Source organism: Quercus robur, chromosome 1 (genome assembly GCF_932294415.1).
Source record: "Quercus robur chromosome 1, dhQueRobu3.1, whole genome shotgun sequence".
Classification (NCBI taxonomy): domain Eukaryota; kingdom Viridiplantae; phylum Streptophyta; class Magnoliopsida; order Fagales; family Fagaceae; genus Quercus; species Quercus robur.
In genome coordinates this window covers 8398070-8416406 of record NC_065534.1, presented here as the reverse complement: position 1 = coordinate 8416406, position 18337 = coordinate 8398070, and the positions used below count along the sequence as shown (strand labels likewise).

General features: G+C 37.7%; 2 protein-coding genes and 1 pseudogene across 3 annotated transcripts in view; 1 reads left to right on the top strand and 2 right to left on the bottom strand.

Moving 5' to 3' along the window:
• The window catches only part of LOC126718988 (ankyrin repeat-containing protein BDA1-like), a 68293-nt gene extending 56995 nt beyond the window's left edge, over positions 1-11298 (top strand). Inside the window, exons 1-2 of one of the 2 annotated variants that reach the window (XM_050421457.1) lie at positions 9123-9838; positions 10322-11298. In XM_050421457.1, coding sequence (XP_050277414.1) covers positions 9230-9838; positions 10322-10981 — 1269 coding nt within the window. In that variant the 5' untranslated portion in view covers positions 9123-9229 and the 3' untranslated portion in view covers positions 10982-11298. Of the gene's footprint in view, positions 1-9122; positions 9839-10321 lie in introns of those variants that run through there. The other variant, XM_050421466.1, reaches the window with a different exon arrangement.
• LOC126719002 (la-related protein 1A-like) overlaps positions 1-18337 on the bottom strand; it is a 71472-nt gene that overhangs the window by 39954 nt on the left and 13181 nt on the right. The gene's annotated exons all lie outside the window — the stretch shown is intronic.
• Positions 16962-17983, bottom strand: LOC126712950 (uncharacterized; annotated as a pseudogene).

The window sequence follows — 18337 nt, the reverse complement described above, 5'->3', positions numbered from 1 at the left end:
ATACAAGTTTTGGACAGAACCAAGGCCTTGCATGGTCCTCGGACTCAAGTCTCTGGGGAAACCAACTACTTACAACAAAATACAAATTTTGGACAGAACCAAGGCCTTGCATGGTCCTCGGACTCAAGCCTCTGGGGAAACCAACTACTTACCAGAAGAATACAAGTTTTGGACAGAACCAAGGCCTTGTATGGTCTTCGGACTCAAGCCTCTGGAGAAACCAACTACTTACAACAAAACTACAAGTTTTGGACAGAACCAAGGCCTTGCATGGTCCTCGGACTCAAGCCTCTGGGGAAACCAACTACTTACAACAAAATACAAGTTTTGGACAGAACCAAGGCCTTGCATGGTCCTCGGACTCAAGCCTCTGGGGAAACCAACTACTTACAACAAAATACAAGTTTTGGACAGAACCAAGGCCTTGCATGGTCCTCGGACTCAAGCCTCTGGGGAAACCAACTACTTACAAGAAGAATACAAGTTTTGGACAGAACCAAGGCCTTGCATGGTCCTCGGACTCAAGCCTCTGGGGAAACCAACTACTTACAACAAAAACTACAAGTTTTGGACAGAACCAAGGCCTTGCATGGTCCTCGGACTCAAGCCTCTGGGGAAACCAACTACTTACAACAAAATACAAGTTTTGGACAGAACCAAGGCCTTGCATGGTCCTCGGACTCAAGCCTCTGGGGAAACCAACTACTTACAACAAAATACAAGTTTTGGACAGAACCAAGGCCTTGCATGGTCCTCAGACTCAAGCCTCTGGGGAAACTAACTACTTACCAGAAGAATACAAGTTTTGGACAGAACCAAGGCCGTGTATGGTCTTCGGACTCAAGCCTCTGGGGAAACCAACTACTTAGAAGAAAAACTACAAGTTTTGGACAGAACCAATGCCTTGTATGGTCCTCGGACTCAAGCCTCTGGGAAGACCAACTACTTACAAGGAAAAACTACATTACATGGACCTTAGGATCTATCCGAGGAAAACTCTCCACTAAAAATTGGGTTAATTCCTAAATTGCGAGAATTCTCAAGTCTGCTCTTGGATCTTCAGCACCAAAGGGATCGATGCAATATAGAGCCATATGTTGCCTAAAACACAATCGGAGTTCCCTACTGCTCAGTCACCTCCTCGGATGAATTATTTAGAGATTATCATTCTCGGACGGTATTCTCGCACTTATTACAGAATATTCAACCGTCACCTCGGTTAGTTTCCTAAGTTTAACTTACTATGAATTATCGTTATAATGCCTGGTAGTGTCGGTAAATCAGAATTAGTTGGATTATGTTTCAAGGTTTCCTGCTCTAAGTATTATTGAAGAAAAACACACATGGAGCACACCCATTCACAAAGTAGTGTTGCAAAAAGAAAAGTATTCAAAACAAGTAAATAAAGTTCCATTTTTACTAAAACAAAGAAATAGTACAGCGTACAATGAAAAGTTGGAATCAGCTTATATCAAAGCTAACTACATAATCGAAAAGAAAGGTACAAGAGAATAAGATAAAGCCGAGGAGGCAGCACAGAAGAGAGGTTGGCTTCTAAAGCTAACTACATAATTGAAAAGAAAGGTACAAGAGAATAAGATAAAGCCGAGGAGGCAGTACAGACGAGAGGTTGGCTTCTAAAGCTAATCACATAATCAAAAAGAAAGATACAAGAGAATAAGATAAAGCCGAGGAGATGGCACAAAGGAGAGGTTGGCTGCTGCTTCAAGACCTTGTTCTTCCTCAATACTTTTACATGCCCATAACTCAGGCAGCAAAAGAACCCAGCTTGGGGCCTGCACCATCAAAGAAAAGGTGCAGAGAGAGCCCAGCTTTAGGCTAGCGCAGCCGAAGAAAAGGTGCAGGGAACCCAACTTGAGGCCCACACCGTTGAAGGAAAGGTGCAGGGAGCCGGAAGTTGAGGAGCCTACACCAAAATTTGCCTGCGACAAGGCAGACGGCGCTGATGGCGGAGAATCTTTCTTCTGACACACCAAAAATCTGGCGTGAACAAAATCTGCTTCGGATTTTGACTAAAAGAAGGAGAAACACCATTTCTCCCTTCGTCAAGACGGAGTATTTTCTTGAATCTGTGCCCCCCGTGTCCAGACCACACTACCTTGAATCTCATAAGGATCCGGCGCCGCTGTGGCGGAGGGAGTTCCTTCACCCCAACCCGTTCCTCAAACATATTATACTAAGGGAGGATGGCACCGAATATGGGAGTTATGATTATGGCTTAGAGATTATGGTTTGGGAGGAAACTGAAGGATTTGTGTGTAGGTAAAGCAACTTCCTCTCCTATTTATTTAATAAGATAAGGAAGTGGCATGTAATTCACGCAGTGTCCCAAGGAACGCTACAGACAAAATGGCTCCGGCTCAATTTCCAACGCCACCTGCAACCATGAGATTAAAGGATTCTCGTGAAGGCGCATCTCGAACACTGGAACGTCAAAGAGTACCGCGTGACCAAAGACTACAGAAATGCCTCTTAATCCGATGCAATCTCCTATGCAAATGGGAAAAGCCCAAATATCAAAAAGTGCATGATCTGAGTGAGTTGTGATTTGGGCCCAGCATTATCAAAATCCTGCTGCCCGGCTTTTATTGTGGGGCTAGTGAATTCGCGGCCCAAGCCCGTTCTGCACGGGAGCCCAGGGGCTATGGCCCACGCCGAGGAATAGCCATTACCGAGGACAACCTCCTGCTTGGCACCTCATGAAATACCTGAGGAAAGGGAGAAACTGAGTTCAGGGGCAGAACCAAGGCATTGCGTGGTCCTCGGACTCAAGCCTATGAGGAAACCAACTACTTGGATGACAAAACCAGGTTTTGGACAGAACCAAGGCGTTGAGAGGTCCTCGGACTCAAGCCTATGGGGAAACCAACTACTTGGATGGGAAAGTCCTCGGCTCAAATACTGTAAAAGGTTAAGGCTAATAAGAGTGTCAAGAAGATGGCGAAACGCCCCACTATTTAGTAGCCTAAGGGGGCTGTTCAGTTTGCGGGTGATATGTCTTCGAATGGTTACTTCCTACACCGCATCGAGCATCCAGCTCTCATCTCGGCTAGTTTTGGGGTAAGTATCGTTCTTCACAGGTCGGCATTGTTGTGCCAAACAATTCTATTAAAGTTATGGTGACATCTTTTTCTTAGCAAGTATTTTGGCCCTAGTTGTCATTGATTCAAATGCTATATTATTGTGCCGAACAGCACTTGCAAATTCGTAAAAACGCCCTTCACTTTGATAAGGGGCTAAGGAGCCAGGTACTGTACTCTAAGGTCGGCGGTATTGTGCCCGGCCGATTCGGGCAAGATCTTTTTATTAACTGGAACTTCGGTCTTAGATGTCGGTCACGATTTAAAAACAAAAAGAATTTACAAGATTGCATGTCTATGCGTTGCGTTATCATTTCGTAAACATAGAGATATAACATGCGAAGCAAAATGATAGCAATTTTTATTAATATAAAGGTGTATTACAATGTAAAAAGAGGGGTTTAAACAAGCCTATACAAAAGGTGAACTGCCGAAACAATATAAAAAATAAATAAAAAATAAAAAAACATCAGCAATGCAGATAAATAAACGATCAGGTGTCTTTTAAACTCGTCTCCGAAGTCCCTCCAAACTCTGCCTCAGTATTGCCCATATTGAGAGAAGGACCTTCTCTAGAAGAAGATGGAGGAGATGAATGAGGAAGATGGAGGAGATGAATAGAAAGAAAAAGGAGCAAAAGAGGGAGGAGGAAAAGCACCAGGATGGATCTGGTGGTGGAAAGAAGAAGAAAGAGAGGCAAAAGGAGGCGCCAGTGAACGAAGAGAGGAAGAAGCAGGGGCACTTAGTCTCTGCCCCAGTCCTGACTCCTAACACACGGGTGCCATGTTAGATATGCTCATGAGAGAGCGGGTGGTACTGATAATGGGTGTCCTCGGCTCAGTCACGCCGAAAGTGAGACGTGACGAGGCCCTGCTTCGGATTTTGGCTGAAAGGAAGGTGAGACAAATCTTGAGTCTCCGCCATCCTTGCCCTGACCGAGCCATTTCAAGCTTTATTAGAACATGGTGTTTTTGGGAGGGGAATGGCTTTTTCATTGCTTATGACTATGGTGAACGTATTACAGGTTGAGGTATAATCAGAGGGTAAAAGTAAACTCTGGGAGGAATCTAAGGATTTCAGATTTCCGGGGGATTAAAGGGATTCATGTATGGGAGAAACAACTCTCGTCTTTTCTCTTTATATAAGGGACGAAGAGGAGGGTACAAATATCAAATCTCCCCCAAAACAAAAAACAAAAAAACCAAAATAATATATGTGGGGATTATGGCCCAAAGTAACGAGTTGGGCCTTGGGCCCGTCCAAGGACACTAGCCTGTCCGAGGAGACAACATGGCTTAGGAGATTCATGTTAAGCCTATCACTGGAAACAAAGAAAAAAGGTCCGAGGAGGAATTTCTCCTCGGACACTAAAAATCCGGAGCGGACATACGTCTAAGCCACTAAAACTCATCCCCTAAATTAGTGAAAAGGAAGGAAACACAAAATATCTAAGCAAAAGATGTCATGACCACATTGAATGCACTACAACTATTTTCTTGGTCGCATTAATGTGGAGAAGTCCCCTGAACAGTGTTACCTTGGCTACCACAAATCACAAAGGACTGAAAAAGGTGTCTGATGGGATGGGTGTTCAAGTGGGAGTTTGGATGATCAACAAGTGTAAAGCCCAGATGATAAGAAAGGGCTTATATAAGGTATAGAAACCCCCATAAGAGGGGGCAGAAAAAGAAAGGCAGAATACTGTGGCATGCAAAGAAACCCTAATGTATTGGTCTGTATACGAAAATTGAGTTCTGAATCTCTTCGGACCTTGAGATCTTTCAACGTAATGGCTTTTGTTCTTTTCCATGTGTACTTTTATCCCATGCAATCCTCTGTCTAACTTATCTAAACCCAGTTCTTTAGCCCATACTCTAAAAAATTCATTGGGGCCTTTTTGAATCAAGACTTCACAAGATAGGGGTTTGGGTTCCAAAACTGTGTCCCTACAATATAATAATATATTTGTAGAAATAGTGAGTTAAAATTTTCTTTTAGAAATAGTTCAATTTTTTAGGTGAATAAATTATCATTAATTAATTTTTGAGAATAAATTATGAATTATATCATATTACAAAATAATTATATATTCTCACGCATCGCATGGGTCTGCGACTAGTTAAAAAATAAAAGTTGAGGTGGAAAATTGTGAGGCCTCCAAAGCTTAATAGTTTATGTGGCAAAGTTTTGTGAGGTTAACAAAAAGTTAAAGGATTTAGTTATATATTATTTATAAATTAGGCCAAAATAGGTCATCAATCCGTAAAGTTTATATAGTGAGCACTTTTAATAAATGTTTTAAATACTGTTTTGGATCTCACCTTGACTTATCCATTGGAAGGAGACATTTTGATATCCGCCTAACAGGCATATGAGCGTATCAACCCTCTCTCACATGGGGTAGTCCCACAAGTGTGGGATCCACCGTTGCAACTACAGCTCAAAGTTGTTGGCACCAAAATGCAGGAATCCTTAGAGTTGGAAAACGCACTTTTGTATAGGTCTGTTTGGATACCACTTATTGCTGAAAACTGAAAACACTTGTTGAGAGTCATTTGTCAGAATCCAAATAGAAAGAAGAAAAGCCCAACGACAAGGGCAGCAAAGAATTGGCAAGCAGATGGCAAAACCATTAGGCTCAAGCAACAGGAATAATGGATTACAGGCCCATAAAATAAACAAATGGGCCTTGAAGAGGCAAGTGGGCTTAAAGAAGCCTGGAAAGAGAGAAATAATATACCTATGGGTAGTATATGATGTAGAAAGGTGAGAAAGAGCCGCCGTAGGCCCAAAGTAATGCAAACAAAGAAAGTAAGGGGTTAATGGCAGGCCCATGAACCCCAAGAATGAGAATAAGGTAATTGGGCCAAGGAAACCCAATTAAATTAGTAAAAACCCATGGGAATGCAGAGTTAGTAAAAGGGCCAAGGAAGCCCAAAGAAAGCAAGTGAGCCAAGGATGCCCAAGAGAAAGACAAAAGGGACACAGGAGCCCATAAGTAGGAAAACTAATGGCCATACCAAGCCACTAGGGGAAAGAGTAAACGGCTGGCCTAAAAAGGCCCAGCAGGATTGAGTCATTACAGTAGCAATAACAGAATAATATGGCAGGAAATGAGGGAAATCAAGAAGTGGGCCAAAGAAATATAAGGTCCATCATCAAATAAGGCCCAGCTCCTAAGAGTAGCGGGAAATCGAAAAGCAGTCCACATAAAAGGTCAAAGAAAATGGACGGTGGGCTATGCAGGCAAGCCTCCAGATCATGATAGACAAATGAGCAACAAACAGATTTTGGACACATGGAAGGAAGGCACGCGCAAGGCCCAGGCACCATCAACCTGTACCCAGCCAATACAGGGCATGGTGAGGTCGGGGGTCAGAGATTCAGAGGGCATGATTTGGCGGTGGGGAGAAGGGAAAAATCTATTTTTGAGGTTCTGGCTTAGGTTCTTTCGGGGAAGTATTCTACTGGGATGACTTACTACCCAAAAGAAACAAACTGAGTTGGAACCACTAAGTGCATGCCATGAGGGATAGAGAGAGAGAAAGAACCCAGACCATAGCAGGAAAGGGTGCCATGGCAGACAAACAAATAAAATACCCTTCTTTTTCTGGTGATGAGGGGGTGGCACACAGACGAATCAGTGGTGGTCGGTCAGTACACCAAAACTAGACAAAGGAGGTTAAGGGTTAAAACATTAAAATCCAGTCACGGCAGGCACTATAAAAAGAGGATTTTGCCGTGAACAGAAAAACAAAGCAACAACGAGAATCATAACTAAGAAATAGGAATTTGAAAAGAGAAACCAATAAATAGAAAAAGAAACGAGTGGGAGGGAAAGAAAGAAAACAACCAAAAAGAAAATAAAAGTGAGAATTAGAATGGCAGGCATGCATTGGTAGATTGATTCCCTCTTTCCCTCACGAAATCCTGCTCTTTGTTAAAACCAAATGGGGCCTCTGTGCATAAACCATTCAGGTCCGTTTCTCTCAAGGCAGTTAATCTCCACAACAGAACTTTTCCTAAGAGATTAATTGTATTGAGAAGGAACGTTCTTTTCTCTCTGGTTTTGCTTCTGCGAACCAGATTTTAGTTGATTTCTTCATCTTCTTATTATCCCATACATATTACCATTTGTTCCCTTTTGTTCTGTTCTTTTTCTTTCTATAAAAGTGATTATTATTACTGTGATTGTGTTTGGGGATTATTTGGTAATTTCCTACTGAGTAGACAGATATTTTATTTTATTTATTATTATGTCTGTCTGCCACAACTTGTCTAAAATAGTTTTATCCGCCGCAAGCACGTCCCTGGCGAACCAAGCTTAGTTTGCGCACAAGCCGGACCAACTTGAGTTGAAGCTGGACCGATCCCAACTCCCTTATCCAGAAAACTTGGGCCTAGTGCAGCAAGAAGCAACCTAACACTATTAGCATAGCCCACCACTTTACAACACTGTAGCAAAATAATTTTTAAATGTGTGAATAGTGCCGTGTGATCTAGTTTTAAAGTTGTTTTTGCTAAAAAAAGTATTTGCGGGAAAAAAAAAAACGCACATGCTGGAAAATGCGCAAAACACGCTTCCAAACTCACATTATTTTGCTGAAAAACACACTCGTTTGGATATTGCTTATTTTGCTGAAAACTGAAAACTGAAAACACTGTAGCAAAATAATTTTTAAATATGTAAATAGTGCCGTGAGACCCATTTATAATGAAAAAGTGGCTGAAAAAAGAGGTTTGTAGGTCCCGTGAACAGTGCACGGGACCCACTAAACAATGCAATTTGAGTGGAAATTTTGCTGCCAAAGAGGTAGTGGGTCTCATGCACAGTGCACGAGACCCACTAACAAACAACATCTCACATGATGGAGCGCTCTCAATAAAAAATAATAATAAAAAAAAAAGAGGAAAACATAAACGCACAACCGTCAGCTGCAAGCCAAACACATACTATTATGAGTGCATTTGGGAAGCGCGTTTTGCGCTTCCCAGACGCACGTTTGCGTTTCAATTTTTTTTTTTTTTTTCCAGTCGTAACTTTTTGACTTTTCTTCTATGAACAGTGCTTTCGTGCACTATTCATGGGTCCCACAAACTACACTTTTTAGCATCTTTTTCATTAAAAATAGGTCCCACGGTACTATTCATACATTTAAAAATTATTTTGCTACAGTGTTTTTCAGTTTCAGTTTTCAGTTTTCAATTTTCAGCTGTATCCAAACGGACTCTGAGGGCGTTTGGATTGCGCTGAAAGTGGCTGAAATACAATGCTGCGTTTTCCAGTTTTTTTTTTTTTTTTAATTTTCAGCCGCAGTATTTGACCAAGTCAACTGTGAACAATGCATCTGTGCACTGTTCACAGATCCACAAATCCCACTTTTCAACAACTTTTTCATTAAAAATGGGTCCCACGATACTATTTACACATTTAAAAATTATTTTATTACAGTGTTTTCAGTTTCAGCAAAAATAAGCTCAATCCAAACGGACCCTCTATATCACACTTTTGAAAAAATTTACTAAACGCGCGTTTTGAGTTTTGGGCTGAAAACACACGTTTTGGCCCTTTAAAGTTGAACCAAATAGGCACTATGCCTTAAAGTCAAACCAAACTGGCACATTATAGTATACCACTTCTCGTCGTTCTGGCCACTTGCGTGCACGAAAGTCTCAAATAAACCAAGTCAAGTTCATACTCTTTTCTCTTCATCTTGACTAATTATGCATTGGGTACGTTATTTTCACATGAATTGTCCACACATGGCACAACAGTTCATTTGTTAGATATCAGTTATTTCCGCGTCACTAGACTACGAAGTAATCATCAAAGACTAGAAGAGGAAAGAGAAGAAAGAAGGATGGTGAACCTTTTTTTGACTTAATCGCTAATCTTTGTGATGAGTGGATGACCTGGTCCTTCTTAGAAGTTTGGTGGTTCCTTCTTAGACTTAGATGATTACTCCGCTATCTTCTTCACTCCAGCTATAAAAATAGACGCTCTAACTTTCTAAATTTCAATATCCATCATTTTTTTTACTCTAGCTAGCTGCCCTAACTTTCAACTTCCACCACTTTTGTTTCACAATAAGGGAAACCTGCCTTAATATATCATAGCCTTGTCTAGAATGGATGAGAGAATTGAGAGGTTGAAGCAGGTTGCTCAACATGGAAATATCGATGCCTTTTACAAGTTAATTCAGGAGGATGTAAAGCTTTTGGAGGCTATTGATGAGCTACCATTTGTTGATACTCCTTTACACATAGCTGCATCAGTTGGGAACGTCCCATTTGCCATGGAGATGATGAGATTAAAGCCATCACTTGCCAGCAAGCCAAATCCAGATGGGTTTAGCCCTCTTCACCTTGCTCTCCTACGTGAGCAAATTGAGATGGTGCGTCGACTTCCACAAGTCGATGGGGACCTTGTTCGCGTGAAAGCAAAGGAGGGTATGACTCTTTTGCATTATGCAGTAATAACAGATGATCACCTGGATCTACTAGTCGAATTTCTATCAATTTGTCCTCATTCTATTGAAGAAGTGACAATTCGAAACGAGACCGCTCTACATATTGCTCTAAAATACGACAAGTTGGAGGCTTTTAAACTCTTGGTGGGATGGCTCAGAAAAAATAAGACTAAAAATTCCGTGTTTTGGGAGAGAAAAGTCTTGAACTGGAAGGATGGAGAAGGAAACACTGTATTGCATGTTGCAATATCCAAAAATCAGCCCCAGGCATGCTCTCTCCATTACTCAATCTACATACTAAAGAAAAAAAAAATATATAGTTTGTGTTGTGAATGTTTATCCTGTGTGCAATGGCATGATCATAACTAATTAAGAACTTGTGCTGCAATTTTTTGTATTTCCTTAATTCTTTTATGATAAGGTATTAATTAAGATTGCTTTATAGAATCTTTAAATTGGCCTCCCAATCTACAAGCAAATTTTTAATTGAGAATCTGATCAATACTAATATTTTCAAATAGGTTTTCTCATTTTATTTTTGGTGGATTATGAGAATTGTGCCTTTGCAAATTTATCAATAAATAAAGGGATAATTTGTGTATGTCGCTGTCTTACTGTACAATAAAAGGTCTATACAAGAGAGTGCTATACAAGTAATGGGCTTGTACAGCAAGTAAAGTACTGGGCATGGGTCCAATGGGCTAAGCATGTATAGTGAATATATATTAACAACTACATTTCCGCTTGCAGGCTGTAGATCACTTACTAGCTTCGGGATGTGATGTTGACGTCAACGTTAAGAATTTAGAGGGTAAAACAGCACGGGACATCTTTCACGAACAAACTCAAGTGGACAAACAGATCGAGCCTTTGCTACGCCGTGCTGGAGCTAAGAAAGCTTCATCTCTTAAAGTTACTCCTTCGGCAGATTATTACCTAAGGCGTAAAGTCTCACTTCCTGAGAAGTTGCGAATACGGCGTAGTCGTCAAAAGTGGTCAATATCAGATGACAAGCGCAATGCACTTCTGGTGGTTGCTACACTGCTTATAACGGTGACCGATCAAGGAATACTCAGCCCTCCTGAGGGGCTCAGGCAAGATGACCCAAATCCTGGAACCACAGCACCTGATGGAGAATTTTGGTTGGGCATCTTCATTATGTTAAATTCTGCGACGTTTATGCTCTCGCACACAATAATTTTTCAGCTCATTCCATCTGGGTACTTTTATGTGGTGCTCCAAGCAGCCCTTTTCTTCCTCTATGCTTGCTATTTTGTTTCATGGACAGTCCTCGGGGTTTCATATTTGGTATTTTTTATGTTAGTTTTTGTTTCTTCCCTGCTTTATAATATCGTGGTAGGAATGGATTTTTCTTCTTGGAGAAAAAGAAGGCATAAGGCTAGTCAATAAAAGACTGCAAGGTTCAATGCTAAGGCGTTTCCCAATTCGTTCCTGGAAGAAGAAAAGTAATGGGCGGGGATACCTCAATATTGGGATGGAAGAGCTACCTCAACTCAATGATATTAGATGGAAAAATAAAGCTGTGTGCATCTGAAATGTATGTCAAATTTTATTTTTGTTTCTTCTCAAGCTAAGAACTTTTTAGTATTAAATTAAGCTTATGTTTCTACGGGCATAATTGGAGGATTCTAATTGAAATCCGCACTGTCATCTATGCATTATCTAAATTTTGAATTTGTAATCCAAATGATGTTGATTTTATGGCTTGAACATGAGCATAGCAGTCTTTGCACGTGATAAATTTTGTTGTTACTAAATAGTGTTACAAAAAAGTCTGGCTACTTTTTTCTTCTTTTTTTCATAGAAAAAATTAAACCTATAAATATATATATATATATATATATTTATATAAATGCTAGAAATCCTAGAACTACTATCCGAATCACTTCCCCTCGTACTTACGTACTTAGGAGGTATCAAACCGTCTAAAAGGTGGCTAGAAGTTCAGACTACTTACAACTTGAGTTTTTTTTTTTTTTTTTTATACATTTATATATAGGCATTGATAACTTATTGTTTATAGTCAAATAAATTTTCAAGTTATCAAATTATCAAAAAAAAATAAACAAAAATAAAAAATAAATCAAGATTTTAAGGTTTGTAAGTGGCCGGGTTTACAGTGAGCTTAATAAAGCCCCAGTTTTTCAATATTTTTCTTAGACAAAACCCTTTTTTTGGGTCTCCAACAAACTCGCCAACACATCAACAATTTTTTAGAGCTAGCCGTTATTATGAGTACAGTGACACAAGGATCTGTGCTCCGAGGATTCTGTATCAATTAAGCTGCATCTCCAGGGCATATTAAAGATCAAGTGTTTATGTGAAGACGTCTCCACCAATATCTATGCAATCAAGCGTTGATATGGAGTTAGTCAAGAATTGGGTTTTTACACACGGAAGAGATTCACGTGATAAAAGAATCTAACTAGATTGGAGCTATACTCAAATAGCTAGTGTTAGTGAGTCCTACTGAAGGTAGCGACTTTGGGATTGGATATATTCCTTGTTGTAACTTAAGTTTTGTTAAATATGTTAAAATAGATACGGAAACAAAAGTATAAAATAGAGTGTAATACAAGAATACGAGGGTTAGGTTGTTCAGCATAACGATCTACATCTACAAAGGAAATCTTTAAGAATTACATCATTATTAATAAAAGCGAAGTATAAATCTTAGTGTTATAATGAACCCAACATGTATATATATAGTAGATTAAATCCTAGACTAATCATACACTAACTATGATTAATAAACTTGTAATACAAGTAGAAGACTTGGCTTGCACATTAAATAGGATTGAGCTTGAGCCTATTACTTTTGGGCTAATATATCTTTGACGCCCCTCCACAAACTCAAGGTGGAAGCTAAAATGAAGGCTTGAGTTTGGATATACTTGAGAAGATGTCTTGAAGAAACCATGTAGGAAGCCTAAAAAAGCCATAAAAATGCCTTAAGAATGACCTTGGAAAAGATATCTCTTGTGTTTTCCTACCAAATAAGGGGGATTAATTTTTGGTAGGGCAAAGAAAAAAAAAACCCAACCCCACCAAAATTCACTCTCTTTTCCTTTCTCAATCAAACAACCAAAAAAATCATATTCTTCCATTTTTCATCCACTCAAAGAAGGAAAGTTGTTGAATGAAAAGTTAGTGGAAATAGGCAGTGCTAAAGATAGAGGTAAGAAAGAAATGATTATGTTTTTTATTATTTTTTTTAGAAAGACAAGAAAGGACCAAGTTAGACCAAATTATGACCTATGAGGATTTTTTTTCTTTTATGAAATATATGTTGGACCCTCATTGTGAAAATTAGTAAAGTTTTGCAATGACTCAACGATCTTGACTTGCTGCAAGCTTGTTTGGAGGAAATCCCTATCAAAAAAAAAAAAAAACCCTAACTAACTATACGGAGTCATTTCAATCTTATTAGAGAAAATATCAAATTTGGGCCAAATAAATGAAAAGTGATCAATAAAATATTATTGGAGAAAACACCATTTTAGTCCCTTTATTTTGAGGTTACGGTCAATTTGATCCCTACATTTTAGTAGCAGTCAATTTGGTCCCTATTATTTTCAATTTGCAGTTAATTTAGTCCCTACCGTTAATTTACTAACAAAAAATGCTTATGTGACAAACGATCTGCCTTGTTGGCGCACATATGGTTAACATAATAATATTAAATCAATTAATTAAATATTATAAAAGCCACATCAGCATTTTAATAATAAAAGAAATTCATGTCAGACAAAAAAATTCTGAAAAGATTAATTAAAAGAAAAAAAATATAGAAAATGAATTTTTAAAAGAATCTTCACTTTCTTTTATTTTCTTTAGAATTCTTGCACTTTCTTATTTTCCAAACACAATATACCCAGCAACACCCAACCACAAGGATGTCACCTCTGCTATATTGATCTGCCCATCTTTCCTAGTGGTTGTTTCATCTCCTTAGGAGTGCTCCAAGGACGTATTTGGATATTCCAAAATTCTATATTCCAGTGCCCTCACTTGTAGACTTCCACCTCGTTATTGTCCTTATTGCGCCAGCGATGATATGAATTTTCTGTTTAGGAACTTTGGGATTACGCTAATGCAGGCACATGGTCACTAAAACATAAAGTTTACTTCAAGGACATACTTCCAGAACATCCTATTTTCAAAATGAAAGGGGCGGAGCTCCCATGGCCTGTGAAATTCGTAGCCTTCCACCCCAAGGATGGCAATATTGTCTTCTTATAGATACTTGAAAATTGCATTGTCTCGTGCAACATTAAGATGAGGCTGATCTGTTCCTTGCCTGGTATTTTGTCTATGGATGTGAAATCTGTAAAAAAAAAAAAAAACCCAGTCCGTAGTGTATATGTCCAAATTCATTCTAGAGTGCTTATTTAGTGCTAATGTCAGTATTGGGATTTTTTTTTGGCTAAACACTCGGTATTGGGATTTGATTTCATATTGTGGTGTTGCTAGGTGTTGGGTGTTGCTGGGTATATTGTGTTTGGAAAATAAGAAAGTGCAAGAATTCTAAAGAAAATAAAAGAAAGTGAAGATTCTTTCAAAAATTCATTTTCTTTATTTTTTTTTTCTTTTAATTAATGATTTCAGAATTTTTTTGTTTGACATGGATTTCTTTCATTATTAAAATGCTAATGTGGCTTTTATAATAGTTAATTAATTGATTTTATATTATTATATTAACCACATGTGTGCCAACAAGGCAGATCGTTTGTCACGTAAACATTTTCCGTTAGTGAGTTAACGGTAGGGACTAAATTAACTGCAAATTAAAAATAATAGAGACCAAATTAACTGTTACTAAAATGTAAGGACCAAATTGACCGTAACTCCAAAATTTAGGGATTAAAATGGTGTTTTCACCAATATTATTCTATCAAATGCAAATAGCCCACATCACCACACTGTCACTTTTTTTATTTATTAACCATCCCTTATTCTAATTTTGTTGCCCAAAACAGTCTCAGATTTGTTTCTTTCTAATTTTGCCAAGTGATTACTCAAGAAAAACATATATATGCTAAGTGCCCCTGCATGACAATTTGACAATCCGCCACTACACCCTCGTGTCAATGGAGTGCACAATTTTACAATTTTTTTCTATTGCCATCTATCAAAAATAAAAACATGGTGTGATTGTTATATCATCTAAGTATATCAATTTATTATTATTAATGAGCTAATATTTTTTTTATAGTAATTAGCATATTAAGTGAGGTATGGGCCAATAATTTTAAATATTTTACCAAATTATATGAATTTTAACCAACACACATTAACAATAATCCCAAAATGTTCGCGGTTATTAACACATACTTCAATATTTTTTATTTAATCGAAAAACGGTTTCAAAATTGTTTGACCTATTACACAATATATTTTAAAAATGAAAGGACCTATTCTTTTTACTATTATTTAAAAGAAAATGCTAACAGATGTCCTTAGGGCAATAATTAATAATCCATTTAAATAAAAAATTTATGGGAAAAAAAAACAATTAATGTTTTGACAGTTTTTTCCATTTCCCATAAAAGTGATGTCAAAATTTTCTTAAAATGGATAATTAATCATTGTTCTAAGGGCACTCGTTAGCATAACTCTTATTTAAAATTCAAAAGCCAATGCCGACAAAGGTTGGTGGTGGTGGTGTGATGAGATTTTATTTATTTATTTATTTATTGGTAATTGAAATAAGGAGAGAGAAAATGGCAGAATTTAATTAAATAGTGGACATGTGTTAGGTTTATATTGGCGGAACAAAGAGAGTGGTATAAATTCTAGTTATTACTAAAAGCAAATGTTTCAGGAAAACCATTCAAAAATCATTGAAAAATTAGAGCATATGTCCCATGAAAAAGCAGAATAGAGAGGCTCCAATATAGGCACTTATGTCTTGGGTAGGCCAGAAGGACTTCGGTAAATGAGAAACAGAAGAATAGGAAATTTCTCTTCATTTTCCATAGAAAATAATATAACCAATACATGATCTCTTTTGGCCCAATTATGCAAAAACTGTGTAATATATCACAAAATTTTTACAATGTTGAATATTGTTCTTATGAAGAATTTAAGGATTACATATTCAATATGCATTCAGAAAGGAAAAAAGAAAAAGAAATGAGGACATAGCATTTACATTATTGAAATTTGATGGATGTAGCTTGCAGGTGTGCACGTGTTGGAGGTTTAGGTGTGATGAAAAAACACCTTGTAGAATCAACTCAGCCCTCTCCTCTCCATCTTTAACAATTTGTTAGATTCTTCTTCTATTGTCTACTCGAGGTTTCTTTGATGCAGACTCAGCTAGTAGATGCTAACTACTTGATTGAATCTAGACAAAGAAAAAAAAAAAAATTGTTTTCAAAGTTCCCACACCCTAAAACAATTTTCAAAATCCAAAACTAGTGAGAAGCTTTTGGAAGAAAAATTATGCAGTAGAGGGTTATCACCTTATTGAACTTTTCCCTTGCCAACCTAACGGTCTGATTCATTGATTGAGATTCAAAATAAATTAATTACAAGACAGAGGCACAAATTTCAGCTCCATGCCATATATAACAGGTAACTTCTACAGCTTTCCACAAAAAGATCCAAATTTAACTTAATGTGTGCTAGTAACCTGGAAGCCATATATACCATCCAATATATGATGCACAAAATATTCTGTGGTATCTGACTATAACAGTTACAAGATTTATAAAAAAAATAAATAAAAGATTAGTTCAAGGATGCGAAACCTCAAACATAAATTAAATAGTCACCCAAATGTAAGTCCCTAACTGACTAAGAAGGAGATAGCAGAGAATGGAGGTTTCTATGAGGCTATGACACTGCATAAGGAATCTTAAAACATTCCATTTCAAGTAGGATTTATTTTAAATGAAGTTGCAATGGTGAAAGGCAATTCCTCACTTCAAAAATACAACTTAAAGAGGGAGACATAGTAACGGAATGAACGTGTTGCAACACCAAAGCACAAGAAAAGTAAAAAAACCTTGTCAGAGGAAACTTGTGTGATTGGAGGTTTATTAACTAACTCCCTAGAGCTCCTGCAGAAAGCATAGAAAATACATCAATTACGACAATGGAAACAGCTGATGACAGCTCTATGGGGAAATATAGCAGAGTAAATTTAAATAGGATACCACATTTTGTTAGAATTTAACTGTCGGGGAATGCAGTTCATTTGTGGGGAATTTGGAGAGGGGTTGATCTCTGATGGAGTTGTGACCAGTGAAGCCTCAGTTGAAACACCTGGGACAAAACCAGGAGGCCCTTTGGATCTTGTGGCTCAGCTGAGAACAGAATGATAATGCAAAAAAGACACCAAAAAAAAAAAAAAACCAAGAATTCATTTGACAAATATGGAGCATGTCCCTATCGCATGCCTCACAGATATAGTTGTTAAAACCATGCCTACTATACATGAAAAAGTACGATTTAATCGCGCTAGGACTTCCCTTCTCCAGTTCTCCTGCCTTCTAGCTTATCCTTTGTGTCAGAGAGACTCTCAAATTGAGGTGCATATGAAACATGCAGCCGATTCCCAAGGAAAACAAACTCGTCCAATTTTTTCTTTGCAAACCTATCAAACATAAATATCGGTTCCGTTCAACCGTTATCAAGAAAATGTGGTACTCAATTTAATGTCTAGGAAGCACAAACACTTCATTCAAGGCATTGTACTAGTATCATATCTGTGTTGTACTGTGTCATGTGTCGTACCGACCATTTTATGTTATAATTTTTCAGAAATTGGTTGTCACTGTGTTCTACCCATGTCCATGCTTCCTAGTTTAATGTATCTATTAACAAGTCAAACCATTCACTAGCATGCTCCAAAGTTCTAACTGGGTTTTACTTATTTAATCACCTGGCATTGTTGACCAAACGAAATTTGATCCAGAATACATGAGTTAAAGGCTCACAGTCCTCTGCATCCATTGGTTTACTCCTAAAGATAAAAAACAACACAAACAAAAACAATATAAATACTTAGAAGGGCAAAAACAAACATTTTAATCTGTGAAAATAATGAATAATGTGTCACAATTTGGTGTTCTTCTTGAATTACCAACTGGTTCATTCTTAATTTCTGTAAATTTGATTTTTTTTTTTTTTTTTTTTATATTGTTGAACTTACTCTTCAACATCTCCATAGGAGGAGAACAATTTGAACAAGTCATCCCCACAACCTAATGCTGGAACGTTCCTCACAATCAGATACCTACCTTAGTTAAATATGAAAAAAAAAAAAAAAAAAAAAATTATTGAAGTTATTACATCACTCCCAAATAGGAAAACACAAGAGACAGAGACTTGACAAACTGTATAGACACGAACTGCCGGAGGCTCGTCTTTGTATGGAGCCATTGTCTGCCTTCTTCGTTTCTACAGTATAATAGACTCTTTAAGTGCCGTTTGGTAATGTTGTTCTAGTAACATTGTTAGTGTTGTGAACATATGGATAAAAAAGTGTTATGAAAATATATGTTATGTTGTTTAAACAATAAAAACTGTTGTTCAAACAACCTACCAAATGGTTTGATATTTCATACTACAGGATGAAAGGCAATATTGTAGACTGCAAATTTGGGCCAACTACATCTGACCCATTGGACCTTTATCAATGCCTTAGTTCAAATGGGCTTAATCAAATGGGTCGATGAATTTTCCACCATTTGGATAACAAGAGAAAAGGGAATGAAAAATACTAAAAATCAATTT